The 14,599-nt window shown below is 41.8% G+C and overlaps 1 protein-coding gene across 1 annotated transcript in view; it reads left to right on the top strand.

Annotated features, from left to right (window-relative positions):
- The window catches only part of stx8 (syntaxin 8), a 39,181-nt gene that overhangs the window by 23,116 nt on the left and 1,466 nt on the right, over positions 1-14,599 (top strand). Inside the window, exon 7 of the mRNA XM_062388741.1 lies at positions 7,690-7,791. Within this exon, the coding sequence (XP_062244725.1) occupies positions 7,690-7,791 (102 nt within the window). The remainder of the gene's footprint in view (positions 1-7,689; positions 7,792-14,599) is intronic.

Below are 14,599 nucleotides of genomic sequence, written 5' to 3'. Positions count from 1 at the left end.
TCTCAATATGCCCTCTTGGGTGTCCTTGCTAATGACGTGTGATGGTAGTGATGAAGTGTAACAGCAGCTGGTTTGGAGGTGCTCTGCCAGTGACAGGGTGGTCCCTGCCTCACACTGCTGCCTCCGCCTCTGCCTCCGCCGACACTGCCGCCGTTGCTGCTGCTGCTGCCGCTGCTGCTGCTGCTGGCACCCTCATGCTCATCATGCACACATTGTTCAGTGGCACCTGGACATAAGAGGGGAAATGGCAGAAAGCCTAGTGATGATCAGACTTCTCCCCATCGCCGCTGTTGCTCTTTGCACTGTTTTTAAACCCTTATCATACATCCTCCAAATGGCAGATCACATCACTTATTATGTATTGATTTTTTAATGCACCGGTATCAGATCAGTACTCGATCAAGTCAAGGTACTGGAATTGGTGTCACGAAGGGAACAATTCAAAATGGTATCGGAACATCATATGCACGTCAACAAGCTCAAAATTGCAAACCTATTTCACTCATCACATGCCTAAGAGTCCTGACAACATGTCCTCTATGTGCTACGACTTGAACGAGTGTAGTTTTTTTCTCAATTTATGAGCTTTTCTTCAAATGGAGGTTCAGCTTTGAGAAAGTCGTTCATCAGCTGGTCATTCTTCTTGGTGTCCATCATTCTCAATGATGGATCTTATAGCAGGGTTATAGAGGTGAAACTCTCTGTCGACCCGCAGCCGGTTTCAATTTCAAAAATCGCCACACAAGTGGTTAGTGTTAAGGCTGGAAATGTGGAGGTCGTATATGTAATGACCATCAAAGTGGTCAGTCACTACTGTTCCAGATATTTGATACTGATATACTTAAAAGTCCTTCTCTGATTTGGTTTGGATTGTTTTAGTAACTTGCAATTTTTTTACTTGATTCTGATTTGTCGGAGAGGGTGCAGTTAGATAATAAACTAACTGTTTTGTTTTGCGGGAACAGCATCAGTTATATTCTAAATGAATATTCAGAGGTGGAAGGCTGCTTCTTGCAGCTGTCAGTGGACTTAGACTGCTCCTGCTGGAGTAGTAAAGTTACATTTATTCAACCTTGACAAAGACAGTGCCAACACGAAGTTTTCATTGAAAGAGTGTTTTGCCACACAATATGAATAACAACATTGGACTCTGAGATTCATTGGGGCCGGGGGCAGGTGATGATGTCCAGCGGTGAGACTAATCTGTACACATGTGGCTCTGCACTTCAGAAGGCCAGATGTTTGGAGGCTCAATTGCGTGTACAATGTTGTCCTCACAAACCCCACCAGCACATGTGCACACAAAATACACACAAAACAGGATTGATGCCAAGAAGACCCACTACGTAATCCAGAGTGAGGTCTATACCATTATTCACATAAAGCATGGATCAGTGTATTGTGAGATGGAGTCCGTGTTTACGTATGTGCTGCCAGTTTGTTCGGTTGTTCCTCCTCTATTTCCAAGGGAGTTGTATAAAGCAGGCAATTAAAAAGTTTAGCAACATTATGAGCCACATTCACATCTTGTTTGATTCACGTTTTGCATCTCGCCAACGAAAGCCTGTGATTGGCGCTAGATTGGCAGTGGCCAATCCCAATGTATGAGCTCCTCGAAGACGCGATTCGAGTCTTGCATATGCGTCATAGACTCGTATCAAATTTCTAGCCTATCGGAAATCTAGTCAGAGTTGGCGACAGCTCAGGCTAAGCCCGTCAAATCAGAGTGCAGAAGAGGGAGAAGGTGGTCATGGTACATGTATTGGTGAGATGCCATCTGACCTTTCTTAAGCAGCACATGCCTGTAATCGGGGAAAACAAGTCTTAAACATTCATGTGAGGAACGGAGTGACACCAACTCAGTGCAGCTCCATCGGGTTCAGGTCGGGTGCAGACTGTGCTACGTTTAGACAGAACTGATGGCCACTGGGCCGTTTAACCTCTCATCCAGCTTGATGTGCCACTCTATAGGATGTAGGATGACACAGAGCAGGAGGATCAGTCAAACTCACAGTTTCACTTTCCATTTGTATTTGTATACCAGACATATGAGTGGGGGGCTTCTCCTGATGTGTAGTATGTGACCCTCACTGCCAGTCCCTTGTCGGTCACTCAGAATGACTCAAGACAGCTACTAGTGTGAACTCTGCTTAAGTGAGCTTCTCAGTGCATCATATTCTTTTTGAGTCAGAGAGATGTGACTTAATATTCACTGATTTCTAATGAATCACATTTTGAGTTGTTGGCCCCTTGTTGAAATGTAGTGGCTTTTTCTGAACTATTGGTGTTGGACACCAGAGCAAAAATCAAGGCATTAACTATCCATCACCAGTGTGAATATTCAAACAACAACAGGAGGCCCAGTGTGAATAAATAAACTGACATTTTTATTGGCATGCTAAAGGAAGAAAGTGTCTGTGTTTATACTCCTCACTCCTAACATATCCGATTGGCCAAAAACATTATTAGGACTGTTTCTATACTCCGGCTTGTCCTTCACAGATAGAAATCACACAGTTTCAGAAATTAAAATATTTGAAAAACTGGTTTAACTCTTTTGACTGAAACTCAACCTAATCCTAACTTACCAAAGGCCTTCAGGTTGAGTAACAATAAGCAACTCCGAGCAAAAGAAGAAGAAAAACAGAGAAATAAGTTGAAAGAAACTTTTCCGAGACTGTGCAACTTCTTGTAAATACCATAATTGCCCGGAGTTGTATTATCATGCTGAGTGCCTCTGTGTTCGCCAAGTGAAGTTCCAGTTACGTCCAGAGATGTGTGTGTGTTTTGGTTGGCAACAGAGCACTACCCTCTATACACAGTCAGTCACACCAGCGCCAATTGGTAACAGTTGTGGTCAGTCCCCCTCTGCACTACAACAACGGATAGAAGAGGTGGGTTCTGTGGGGAAGAAACTGTCTGTCTTTACTTTCCTCTTTCTGCATATCCTCGGGAGAAATCATCTCCTGAATAAGCACAACAGAATTAGCCCCACTGAGTCAGATTGCATTTAAATCGCATAGAGAAAACAAGCATTTTCTCTGTTCACTGTGCCCGCTCTGGGAATGAGTCCTACAATAACACACAGAGTTAATACAGCACATCCTGGAGCCACACTGGGGTGTCACTGTTTATGGTAGTGCCTCCACCACATGCGCACACACACACACAAACCCAAGCCACCGCTGCTGCATCCTTTCCAAATACGCCCCAGCAAATCAGGGGCCCGAGGCGGGTATAGATCCGGGATGCGGGAATTTTATAATTAAAATAGAGACCAGCTCCCAAACATCCCAGGTGTCAAGTCTGACTAAGTAAGGTTTTATAATATTATGTGATTTGCTTTGAAATGGATATTTTTGGACTGTAGCAAGAGTTGATTAGTGAGGATCCTTCACTGTCATGGTTGCGTACTCGCAGACATTGCAGTGCTGCATGGCCTTTGGATCCAGGCTGAATCACTTCCTAAAAGATGAGACCAGAGGAAATTCCACACACAATGCTTCATTTCTGAATCCTTGAACCTCGAACCTTGAACATGCACTCACACACAAGCTCTGTGTTCCTTTTGCTCTGAGTAGTTCTTTCCCTTTGCATCTTTGACGGCCTGTCATCACCACTCTGATCTATTTATTGAACGATAATTAAAACCCAATGAGCAACATTCATTCACCAATACTATCTGGGTCTGTTTGTTGTCCGTGCTGTCACCTGACAATTAGTTTTTTCCCGTTGCCCTTATCCCCCACTTGCCTTTGTCGGTCTGGACAATGTATCACAGCTCAGCAGTTCTTTAATGACCTTGGACATGGCTTGTTTTGTTGTTTCCTTAATTGAATCAGACAACTTACTAATTGCTAAGAGATGTGGATTATGATCAATATGAAGGGTGCTTGGAGGGGATAAAACATTCAGATATTAGCACCAGATAGTAAATATATACCATAATACTTAAATGATGTCAAAAGGTAAATGAAATAATATTTGAAGTAAATGAAAGACTCAATACACAGCATTTTTCACCTTCTTTTACGTCACAGTTATTTTCTCAGGCCAAGTATGATAAACAGTGACCTCTTGTCACATTATTTTTGGGTATGACCATGACCTACTATATGTAGCAACCGGCAGATATGAATAGCAAGCTTATTGCTAGTGAGAGTATTTTTTCCAAATATCTCGCCACAATTTATATTAGTAGTCAGTATATTTTCTGGGGTGGTGGTTTCTATTTTTAAGAGGACTCCGGCTGGCCGTCAAACCTCTGGTTCAATTAAAATTCCCTTCTGGTCTGAGATCAGTCTGGTCTGGGGCCTGAGAGTTTGCCCATTTAGTCTGCGGGTTGAAGAAGTATTACGACCCTGAGTCATTTGGTCCTTGTATTACGGGAAAGACAGCTGCAGTGACGTCATCTGTAGGAAGTACGCCGTAATCTCATTGAACATTGGGCTGTGCTTTGTCATAGATTCTGTTGTTGAATTTTTTTTTAACGAATCTCTTGGCAAACTTGAGATTTTGTCTGTCTTTATAGGTGACATGGTTATGATGTATTTTTCAGATCGTAACTTTCATTCCATACTCAATGTAAAAAAGAGGGAACCAGAGTCAGAAAATGGTTTATTCCATCCTATGTGTTGGAGATGAGTCACTGCTCCACGTGAAAGGGAAAGTATCTTGGGCTTTTGGGCTTACACTACAAAGGGCAATCATTTTGTTGGTTTGTGAACATAGAAATAATCCAGGCTATAAGAGAAATACAAACAATTTAAATGCATTACAAGAGCTAAGCCAAGAAGAGACAGCGGCTGGCAGGGCTAATGTGTCTATGTAGCACCTTCAGTCCAACTATGAGGCTGGTGATTGGCCGAGCTATGAACCCCAGGAATGAAGTGAGGCTGCTGTATCTGCGTGTCTACACAAAGGACGAGTGGTATCCTTAAACTGGTCGTGATTTAAACAAAAAATGTATTCAGTATTTTCCAGTTGTACCTTGGAATCAAAATAATCAATTAGACTTGACCGCAGCAGTCGATCCTTAGGATAGTAGGTGTCTATGTTACCACTGACATAGATGGAAACAGAGCTGTTTGCTACTCAGCCTCTAGAGAGCAGGATGTTCACAGATAATGGAGGTTTATACAAAACCTGCAAAGTATTGGAGCTGAGATGAAATGGCGCTGAGATTACGCAGGAAGATAGCAGCATGAGTAGGTGACGTCATACGAGAGCAACATCTGTCTCCTATTGGTGTGAGGCTCCAGGGTCCTTGCAGAAGGAACCTGAACACAGAAGTACAAAGAAGGGCATGGTTTTATGCACATTGTTTCTGGTCTAAGTAAAAAGCTCTGCTAGTAACAGAAACACAGAGTAGTGATCTGGTTTTCCCGTCTCTTTCTGCATAAGTATCCGTAGTCTAGCAGAGGATCATGTACCCTGGTTAAAGCTGTTATCTCTGTCTTCCATACTGTGTTGTAGGATGATTATAAAATGTAATGTGCATGCTAATTGTTGCTAATGACTGCCTGAAGTCTTTGTAGACATCAGTAGACACCTTGTATTTTCCCGGGTGATGCATCCTCCTTCAGCTCTTGCTTCGTGGGGGGTCTCTTCTTCTCAGTTGGACTCAGAATAGAGCCACTGTCTTGTTTGACAGATGAGCTGGTGGCTTGGGATCATGAACCGTTTATTTTTTCCTTGAACAATTTCCTCTTTTATTAATCATTTTATTCTTTAGAGTCATGGAGGTTGTTTCTGAGTGATTTTCATAATGTGTTTCATTTATGTAAGACTTACATCATTTTTGCTATTGACATGATATACTCAGAGTTTTTTTAAAAGTGCTCGTCAGTCGCCAAAATATAATGGTGGCCATGAAAATAATCAAAACGTTATTCTCAACATTTCTAAATAAACAGGACTTGTAAATTAGCATTTAAAGGGAGGGCACATCTTGTCCATTGTGCAATAAAGGGAAAATTTGCACATTGAAATGCATCCCCATGCAACAAGGAAACAGGAAAAATGAAATGATTGTGTGGCTTTGAAGGGTTATCCAGTGTAATAGCATTAGAAATAAAAAAATTCTTGCCTGAAACAGGCCCTTCTTTGTGGTCTGGCAGATCCAAGTCAGGGCCAGCAGCTGTCACACATGAAAACAAAAGTGGGAAATTGGAAATTATTTTGTTAGAAATATAACATGATAACAAAGGGACTTTAATGACTATTGATGAGAAAGGCCACTTTGCAGGGCTACAATCCCAAACAAATGCAGCGAAGGACTTTCTTCCTTCTAAATCGTTGCCTGATGCCTGGATGGTGATGTGGGAGTCTCCGGGGTCTCTGTAAATACAGCACTCTCACGTCTCCCATCTCCTTGTCCCCTCGAACTCTGGCCCTACAAACTGAATCGTTGTACTTTCTTCCCTGGAATTATTCATGCAACTTAATTATCTTGTCAAGCTGTGATGGCTCTAAGTTGAGGAAACAGGTTTTCCCACCAGTCCAATTGGAAGGCAACACAAGCTGAAGACAGTGGTGCTCACAAAGACAAAAACTTGAAATGACCCCAATTGCCGACCTGTGGGAATCTGGTCACAGAACCCCCCCCCCCCCCCTCCCCAAAAAAAAAGAAAAAATCTCACATGGATAACATTTTATTTTACTATATTGCTGAAGATAGAAGCAATAAAAGGTACCAGCCCCATTTTACCCTATTAGCAAAACTGATCAGAGGTTTCTTTGACTCTGTCTTGGCTTCTGTTTCACTGGCTTTTTTTTATTGTTCAGCCACTTTATTCGGTTTAGTTTCGTCTTTTCAGTTGAGAAGGAAATTGGACAGGACCTATAACTCCTGTTTGAGTTGGAAAAAAGGCCTAAAAAAGGAAATCATTTTTTTGTCAAAGGTTGTGTTACGCTTACCTTGATGCGCATGTGAAGACTGTGCAAGTCATGGGTTGCCATTTGCATTTTGTGACTGGGCTTTGATTCAAAGCTTAAATTCTATTTCAATACAATCTCTACCCAGCATCACTTTGTAATGCCTAACCTTGATAAATCAAGAGTTGGGAAATCTTTCAGCAGCTATCTGTTTTTGTTGTTGGGCCAGACCTCTGGAGATGACATGTCAACACAGTTGCTTGTACTAACAAATCACACAGACTTCCATCTGGACAACCTTCAAGTCAGGAACTCCTGCAGAAGGACCTCAGCCACAGTGCCAGACACACACATACACATACACACACACATACACTCACAAAACACACACTGTCTTTCTTTGGACGCCCAGGCATAGTCCCTGAAGCCTGGGCCTTCGTCTTTAAAACACATGAACAATAAGGACCTGATTAAATCCAGAATGGATTTAGGAAGTAGTGAAACCATTTGAAGGAGCGAGGAGCGTTTTCACACAGCCCACTCCCTTCATCACCGCCACTCATGTCTGTGTGTTGGCTGCCTCTGCCGTTTGAAGTTGTTGACTGCTCTGATGTCAGGTTCTGCACAAGGTCTCTCACTTTATAATTTAGTGTAATTTATTAGGCATATTGGGAGGTCTTTTATCTAAGAAAATGAAAGAGAAAAAACACAATGAAGTCTTAATAATGGCAGATAACAACATAATACAAAGCAGGAATTAACTCCATTGACCTTCTCTTCCCTCCCGTTTCTTTCTCTTTCTTTGTCCCTCAGAAATCATCGATGACGTTGCTCTTCTTGTGGACAAAACAGACGACAGGATTCGTAACGAGACGCGAAGGGTGAAGCTGGTGGAGACAAAGTCAGCGTCCTGTGGTGAGACTTCTTTGTTTTTCTTGACCATCCACCATAGTGGGACCAAATCAGATCAAACTTGAATTTATTTTATATGAATGATTTCCAAGCATCAGATTTGTTTTCCTTTTCTGCATGTAACAGAGCAGGGGGTAATAGACTACATCGTTTTTAGAGGGGTAGTTTCAGACATAACATTCCGCAATGTTAGAGCTATTGCTGCCTCGAACTTCATCTCCAGATAGAATCGGTCTTCTATGGTGATTTGGACAAGCCACTTTGGCATATATCATGTGGGAGTTGAATGGTGGGTTGACTGGCTCACGCCAGATAACATGCATTTTAAATGGGATCTCTCATACTAGTCCTTTGAGGAATTTTCAAACGTCGGGAGAGGGATGCAAATCTGGCCCCAAGTCATCATCCTCTGTTGTCTCAGCTTCACATTTACGTGAGTTGAGTCCCTGAAAGGCTTAAGGAAATGTGTGACCCTCCCTCGCCATTACCACAGACCTGTTTGTTTAACTTTTGTTTTTTTATTGATGAATAGATTGGGCTTCTCTTTTCTTCTCAGTGGGTATTGCTTTTTCGGAGGAACATGACTGCCATGGGAGGCGGGCAGCTGGCTAAAGCCAACCTATGGAATGTGGGAGCGTGAGCCAGGCGGAGTTCGCCCAGTGAATTGCCAGACAAAATTGCTATGGCAAAGTCTGTATTGTTGTGCTTAGGAGACCCATTTAACAGGCGGTTGTGGACAGAGGCAGAGCAGCCAGTGGGGAGGTCAGCCCCCCAGAATACTTCCTTCTGTTGGTTGTGTCCCCATGGTGCCCGAGCGCGAGTTTGTTTGAAGATCCCAGAGCTTATATTGTGTAGGAATCAGGACTCCTTCTTTCTGTCTGCCTTTTTTGTTTAACTTCTTTTGCCAACATACCTCCCTCCTCCCTCACCTCAGTTCCAGGCTCTAGATCATTCATGTGGCAGGAGTGTGTATCTGTTAGTGAGCAGTCATGTGATACTGTGTGCATCTGCGTGCATTTCAGTGTATGGGCATCACAGTGTGCATGGTGCATGTATTTTGGAATGCATGTGTCAATTTTAAATTAATGCATTATTTGCAAAGAGTGTGTGTGTGTGTGTGTGTGTGTGTGTGTGTGTGTGTGTGTGTGTGTGTGTGTGTGTGTGTGTGTGTGTGTGTGTGTGTGTGTGTGTGTGTGTGTGTGTGTGTGTGTGTGTGTGTGTGTGTGTGTGTGTGTGTGTGTGTGTGTCTTTGAGAAGGTTTGGGCATACACACACACGATGGAAAAATCCCTTATGGTCCTCTTCACTCTCACCTCAGTGCTCTCTTTCTTTTTTTCCCATTCCTCTCTGTCATCTCCCTGTTCGTCTCCTCAGTTGTTTGACACTCGTCTTTGTGTCAAGAAGAGAAAGAATTGAAAATACTACATGCCACAAATTGTTTGGAGGGCTTTCCCTCTTTCTCCGTGGCAGTGTGTATGCAATTCCTCAGCTTTAAGGCTTTATTTATTTTGAAACCACGTCTCATCCAAAGCCGGCATTTGATGTTATGTCTTAGCAGGGTCCTTGTTAAGTATGGAACGTCTGGCTTTCGCCAGCCGAGAGCATATTTCAAATAACTTGTAGAAGAGGCATCTTAATACTTACAAAACAAAGTTGTACAAACAACTGGAAACTTTTCAAGAAATGTGAAAAAACTCTGACACTGTAAAACGATCAATATTAATCATCAGTGATGTGCACTTTTGAGTTAGGGGCAAAACCAGAGGTCTCAATAAGCCGTTGGAAAAAGAGAAATTTGAGCTACAAGAAGGCTCAACTCACAAAGAAGGACCCACATATCGCTTGAACGTGGTTCCTGTGGCATAAAGAACCACTGGTCCCTGTAGGGTTGTGAAACATCTATTGTGTAGACTCATACTTGATTCAAGCACCAGATGTAGATCTTCTACTTGAGTACTTTACCACCATTAAATGAGTTGCCCAGTTGAAATGCCACATTACTTTATACTTGGCAATAGTAACAAAGGCTCTAAAATATGATTTCATATCTTTTATAGGGGATGAACTGGGCAGAAGGTGAAAGCAAAAAAACACCAAACTTATCTTGCAATTTTTCCAACAGTGAAAGGACAAAAGGTCTGATTGCTTTTTTAATAATAACAAATATTTATTTGTTCTATGCATTAATATAATTTTAAACCAAATAAATATATTATATTCTTACATACATATACATTCATTTATACAGTATATACATTTTGCACACATGTATACAGTGGGATCCAAATGGGGAAACGGTCTCAGTCTTTTGACCCACCAGACTATACAAAGATGGATAGCATGACAGCTCTTCTATAGTGGAGCCAAAGCAGCTGTTCACCTGCTGGTGGCTGGCTGCAGTGCAGATCATAACCATGTCATTTTTTAAGGATGGTTTCTGTCATTTTAGGTGGTTCTTCTCAATTTGGTGTTTGTTCAAGTGCAAATTTCTTTCTGGTATGTTTTGATTTAATTAGTTATTTAATGCTATAAATCCGCAAGTTGGCAGCTTTGGTATCTGGAGTATTTTGGCTTCATTTCTGGATAGTGGGAGGAGCTGGAGATATGTTCTCCATCTTTATATACGGTCTATGATATATATATATATACAAACATATATATACAGATTTTCTTCGGGACCAAAGCGTCTCTTGAGGAGTAAGTGTGAATTCCCTACCAGGCATCAGTGCTCTTCTCATCAGAACTACGTTTGCTGAGGGCCACTTGAGGCCTCGCTTCTCAAGTAGGTTGGAACTCTTTGGACTAGAGGAGCCATCTACAGGGAGTGCGGGTGATGGGAAGCATTTGACAGTTAGAGGAAGAGCATGCACAACAAGTAGCAGCACCGAGTCTCTAATCGTAACTTGGGAGTTGTCAAGGAAATGCTAATTTTGGTTATTATGGAAGTCTAACTCTTAATAGTATATCTAGTTAAATCAAAATATCTTTGATTTAAATTGTTGTTGTTTTTCATTGCCCTAATGTGGTATACTGCTGGAAACCAGAAATGGAAATTGAATATGTTTCACATGGACGTTTAAAATATATGGGCTGCTAATGATATTTCCACATCTTCGAATCCTTTTTATTAAGTGGCAAGTTATATTAAACTATACCTCGAGAAATATATAAATATCTCAAACACTTCTTAAAACCTTGTTTCTGCCCGACTTTGAACAATATAGTCCCAGTTATTATGCTTACACTACAAAATGACACTATGGTACATATGGTTTCATCTACCAGCTGAATATGTGACGAGAGAATATTCGAGGATATTACAAAAAAAAAAGAGAATCCCGGTTCATTGATCTGTCCAACCTGAAATATCTCATCAAATACTGGAGGGATGGATCGCCATGGAATTCAATATGGACATTCTTGTTTCCCGGGGAATGAATCCTGATGACACATTTTTGACTTATCTTAGGAAACATCTTAAAATTTAGAAGATGGATTGATTTTGCTCCCTAATCATGAGTCCTGCTGACTCTGGCTATGTAGTCGTATCATCAATAATTAAGAAATATATATGTTTATATTTGTATCTTAACTGGGTGTATTAATATGTACAACTAGCTTGAATTTACTGATACTAAAAACCACTTAAAGTTTTGTCTCGTCCTCCTCATGCTGGGAGAAAAATGATGAGCTTCATTCCAGCCTTGTTAACATTGTTGCCCCTTTCTTCTTCGGAGGTCATCGTTGCCTTTTGTGGTCCAGAAATGGCTCTTTGAACCATAAGCGGGGGCCAAGACGGAAGTAGTGAGGGGACACTCAGGGGTTGTCTCTGTCTGCAGCGTTCTCACCAATTAATTCATTCTGTCTGTAATTTGTCTTACTGATGTGTCTGAAAATCGCTAAGATGGGATGAACCCAGACTCTGGCCTCCTGAGCTCCTGGGTGGTCAGTCTGTCAGCAGACACCGGCTACCCCCCACCACCCACTGCCCCCCCCCCCCACCCCTCAGCATCAGTGTCACCGCAGAACCTTAATCTATTTGGCAAGCAAACGCCATTATTGTCATTAGTCTCCGGAGGCCTCCCGGGGGTCAGGAGTAGCTTGTTTAGTTACTGAGGCAGACAGGGACGGTCCAGAGAGAACAGGAAGGGTGAGGGTCAGCACGGGGGTCCAATGTGGCGTCATGACTGGCTGCTACATGACATTAGAGGCTGTGGTCAAATATGCATGTTCTCAACTCAGCCTTTAACGCTGTTGAAGGAATAGTGTTGTCAGACAGATTATTGACCTGACAGAATTAAATTCTGATGTCTGAGTTTCATGTTGTGTGTGTGTGTGTGTGTGTGTGTGTGTGTGTGTGTGTGTGTGTGTGTGTGTGTGTGTGTGTGTGTGTGTGTGTGTGTGTGTGTGTGTGTGTGTGTGTGTGTGTGTGTGTGTGTGTGTGTGTGTGTGTGTGTGTGTGTGTGTGAGATTTTTAAAGAGTCATCACAAAAGCTATTTCTGAGTCTGTTTCTGCTTTGACATTTATATTTTGCTCACATGTGTAAGTTATCAGGAGGAGAGGACCTGACGTGCTTGTCCTATGAACCTTTGTGAACTCCTATCGCAGAGAAAGATACGATCAGCCATAAATACACAAGGAACCCGAGAGAGACGACGAGTGGCACATTGAGTCAAAAAGGTGCAAAGACATCTGGACCCCGTACAGCCGCACACCCCCATACCCTGGCAAAGAAACCAGCATCAGCCGAACATTTCATCAGACCACCAGTACCACCGCAAGCAATTAGTTCAGCATGGCTTATATCTCGCCCTGTCTCTCTCCCTGTGGGAAAGACAACCAATTAGGACGCAGAGGGGAACACTGGGGGAGAGAGAGCCAAAGAATGAGAGAAATGTAAACCCGAAGTGAAAGGCTGGGGGAAAATACCGGCCGCATGCTAAATAACAATGGACAACTTGAGTCAGAGAGGGGACTGTCGACAGGCCTCAGACCCGCCAGAGATGCAGTTGTTTGATTTCTTCTCTCCTGTGCCGTTCTCTACAGGGAGAAGAAGGAAGGAACGAATGTGTCCTTGGAGAAAGATTTTCATATCAAATGTGTGTGGCATGGTTTGTGGTACAGGCCATAGAATACATACCATACAGAGGGAAAGACACATCCTAAAAGCATTGAAATTTTTATGATGCACATGATAGAAACCACCCACCCTCTTGTTTCACTGTATCCTTAAGGACTTTGAGGGAATATAGAGAATTTGATCTTCTGAGCTGTATAAATATTTGTTTATATTAATAACTAATAACTTAATCACTTTTAAAGCTCAGCACATTCTGGCACCCAGAAACCTTACAGGCTCTAGAACCCTTGCCTGATGAGATTAGACTTTTTACGGCTCTTTACCTGTTTTTTAATCATTGCTTGAAACATGTTTTTCTAGGAAGAAAATTCTATTTTCTTTCGTTATCTTTATTTTTTGTCTTGTTTTGTTCTGTGTTTTTTTATTGCCAAGTAAAGCACTTTGTTATGGTATTTAGATAAGTGCTAAATAAATAAGGTTTTATATATTTAGTAAAAAAAACTTCCCAAATAATATAGATATAATTTTAACAGTGTCATTACCATTACAAATTGTTTTAGTTTCCAGTTTAGTCAGTTCAGTTCCAGTTTCACTTGCAGCCTGACTGATTCTGGAAGTTAAAGGTGCTGTTATTGATATGAAAGAATAAAATAAAAAATCTGATTACAATATAAATTGACAGGTAAGGAAATGTAGGTATTTTTAAAGTACAGCAAACAAACAGCATCTTCTGCATTTCTTTGCTGCAAGAAGATGTTCCTCACTGTATTTGATGAAATGCAGTCTAATACAACAGATCTGCCATCAGCTAACATCTGGAAAATATACCGGCCCGGTGATTCATCACTTCCAAGTTGGTAACAGTAACTAAAATTTGAATATAATTCATCCGTCATCCAATCAATTATCCTTTCACTAATAATTGACTTAAAAATCATCCAAGATAATTTGACCCGTCACAGTGGGAAAAGCCCAGGTGTTAAAAACATCAACAACAGCTCAGCTCTGCTTAGCATGCTGAAACCCACAGGAACACAGCCATTTTATTATTTACACCCGTGCTTTTCTTAGCATGTCAAAATGTCCTTCATGAACAGAGGCCTGTCGTTTATTCAGCCTTTACACAAAGGAGGAGAATTCCACCTGTAATAGATTTTACAAGAGGGTTTTTGTTCTTTTTTTTCTGGGTGGTGACTACAATAAAACCTCTCATATTTTCAGGACCTGGGGCTCGAGCACTTTGATGAAGTGTGAGTGAGCTGTTGCACATTTTTTTTCTCTGCTTCCATAGTATCAGTGAAAAACAATGATTATCCTCTCAGGGCGGAATCAGAAACATATGCCTATCACAGTGTGCAGTCTGTGGCAATAAAGCTTTTGCGGCTGTCGAATGCATGTAAATTGCATTAAGTCATCAAGCGGAGAGCGGGTGATACGCTGCAAGGGCATACGCACTCGGGCCTCGCGTCAGATCAAGGACTTTGTAAATTAGTTGTGAGGCATGTAGGTTTCTTACCTCTTCTAAGCGTATTCCCTTGTGTCCGCTGCTTTCTCCTCCTCCTCTCCGAGTCTGTCTCAGATCATGAGTTTTCTCGGCTGCTTGACGTTCACTCTTTCAACGTGAGAGTTGCAGGGAATACAAAGGTTTTATCACAAAGGGCTGGAGTAGAGAAATTACACAGAACATTTTATGATCAAACATGACCCGAGTTACATCTTAAAATAATTTA

The sequence above is a fragment of the Platichthys flesus genome, chromosome 5, assembly GCF_949316205.1.
Source record: "Platichthys flesus chromosome 5, fPlaFle2.1, whole genome shotgun sequence".
NCBI lineage: Eukaryota > Metazoa > Chordata > Actinopteri > Pleuronectiformes > Pleuronectidae > Platichthys > Platichthys flesus.
Note: the sequence above shows the minus strand (reverse complement) of the source record. Positions and strands in the feature narration are given on the sequence as shown.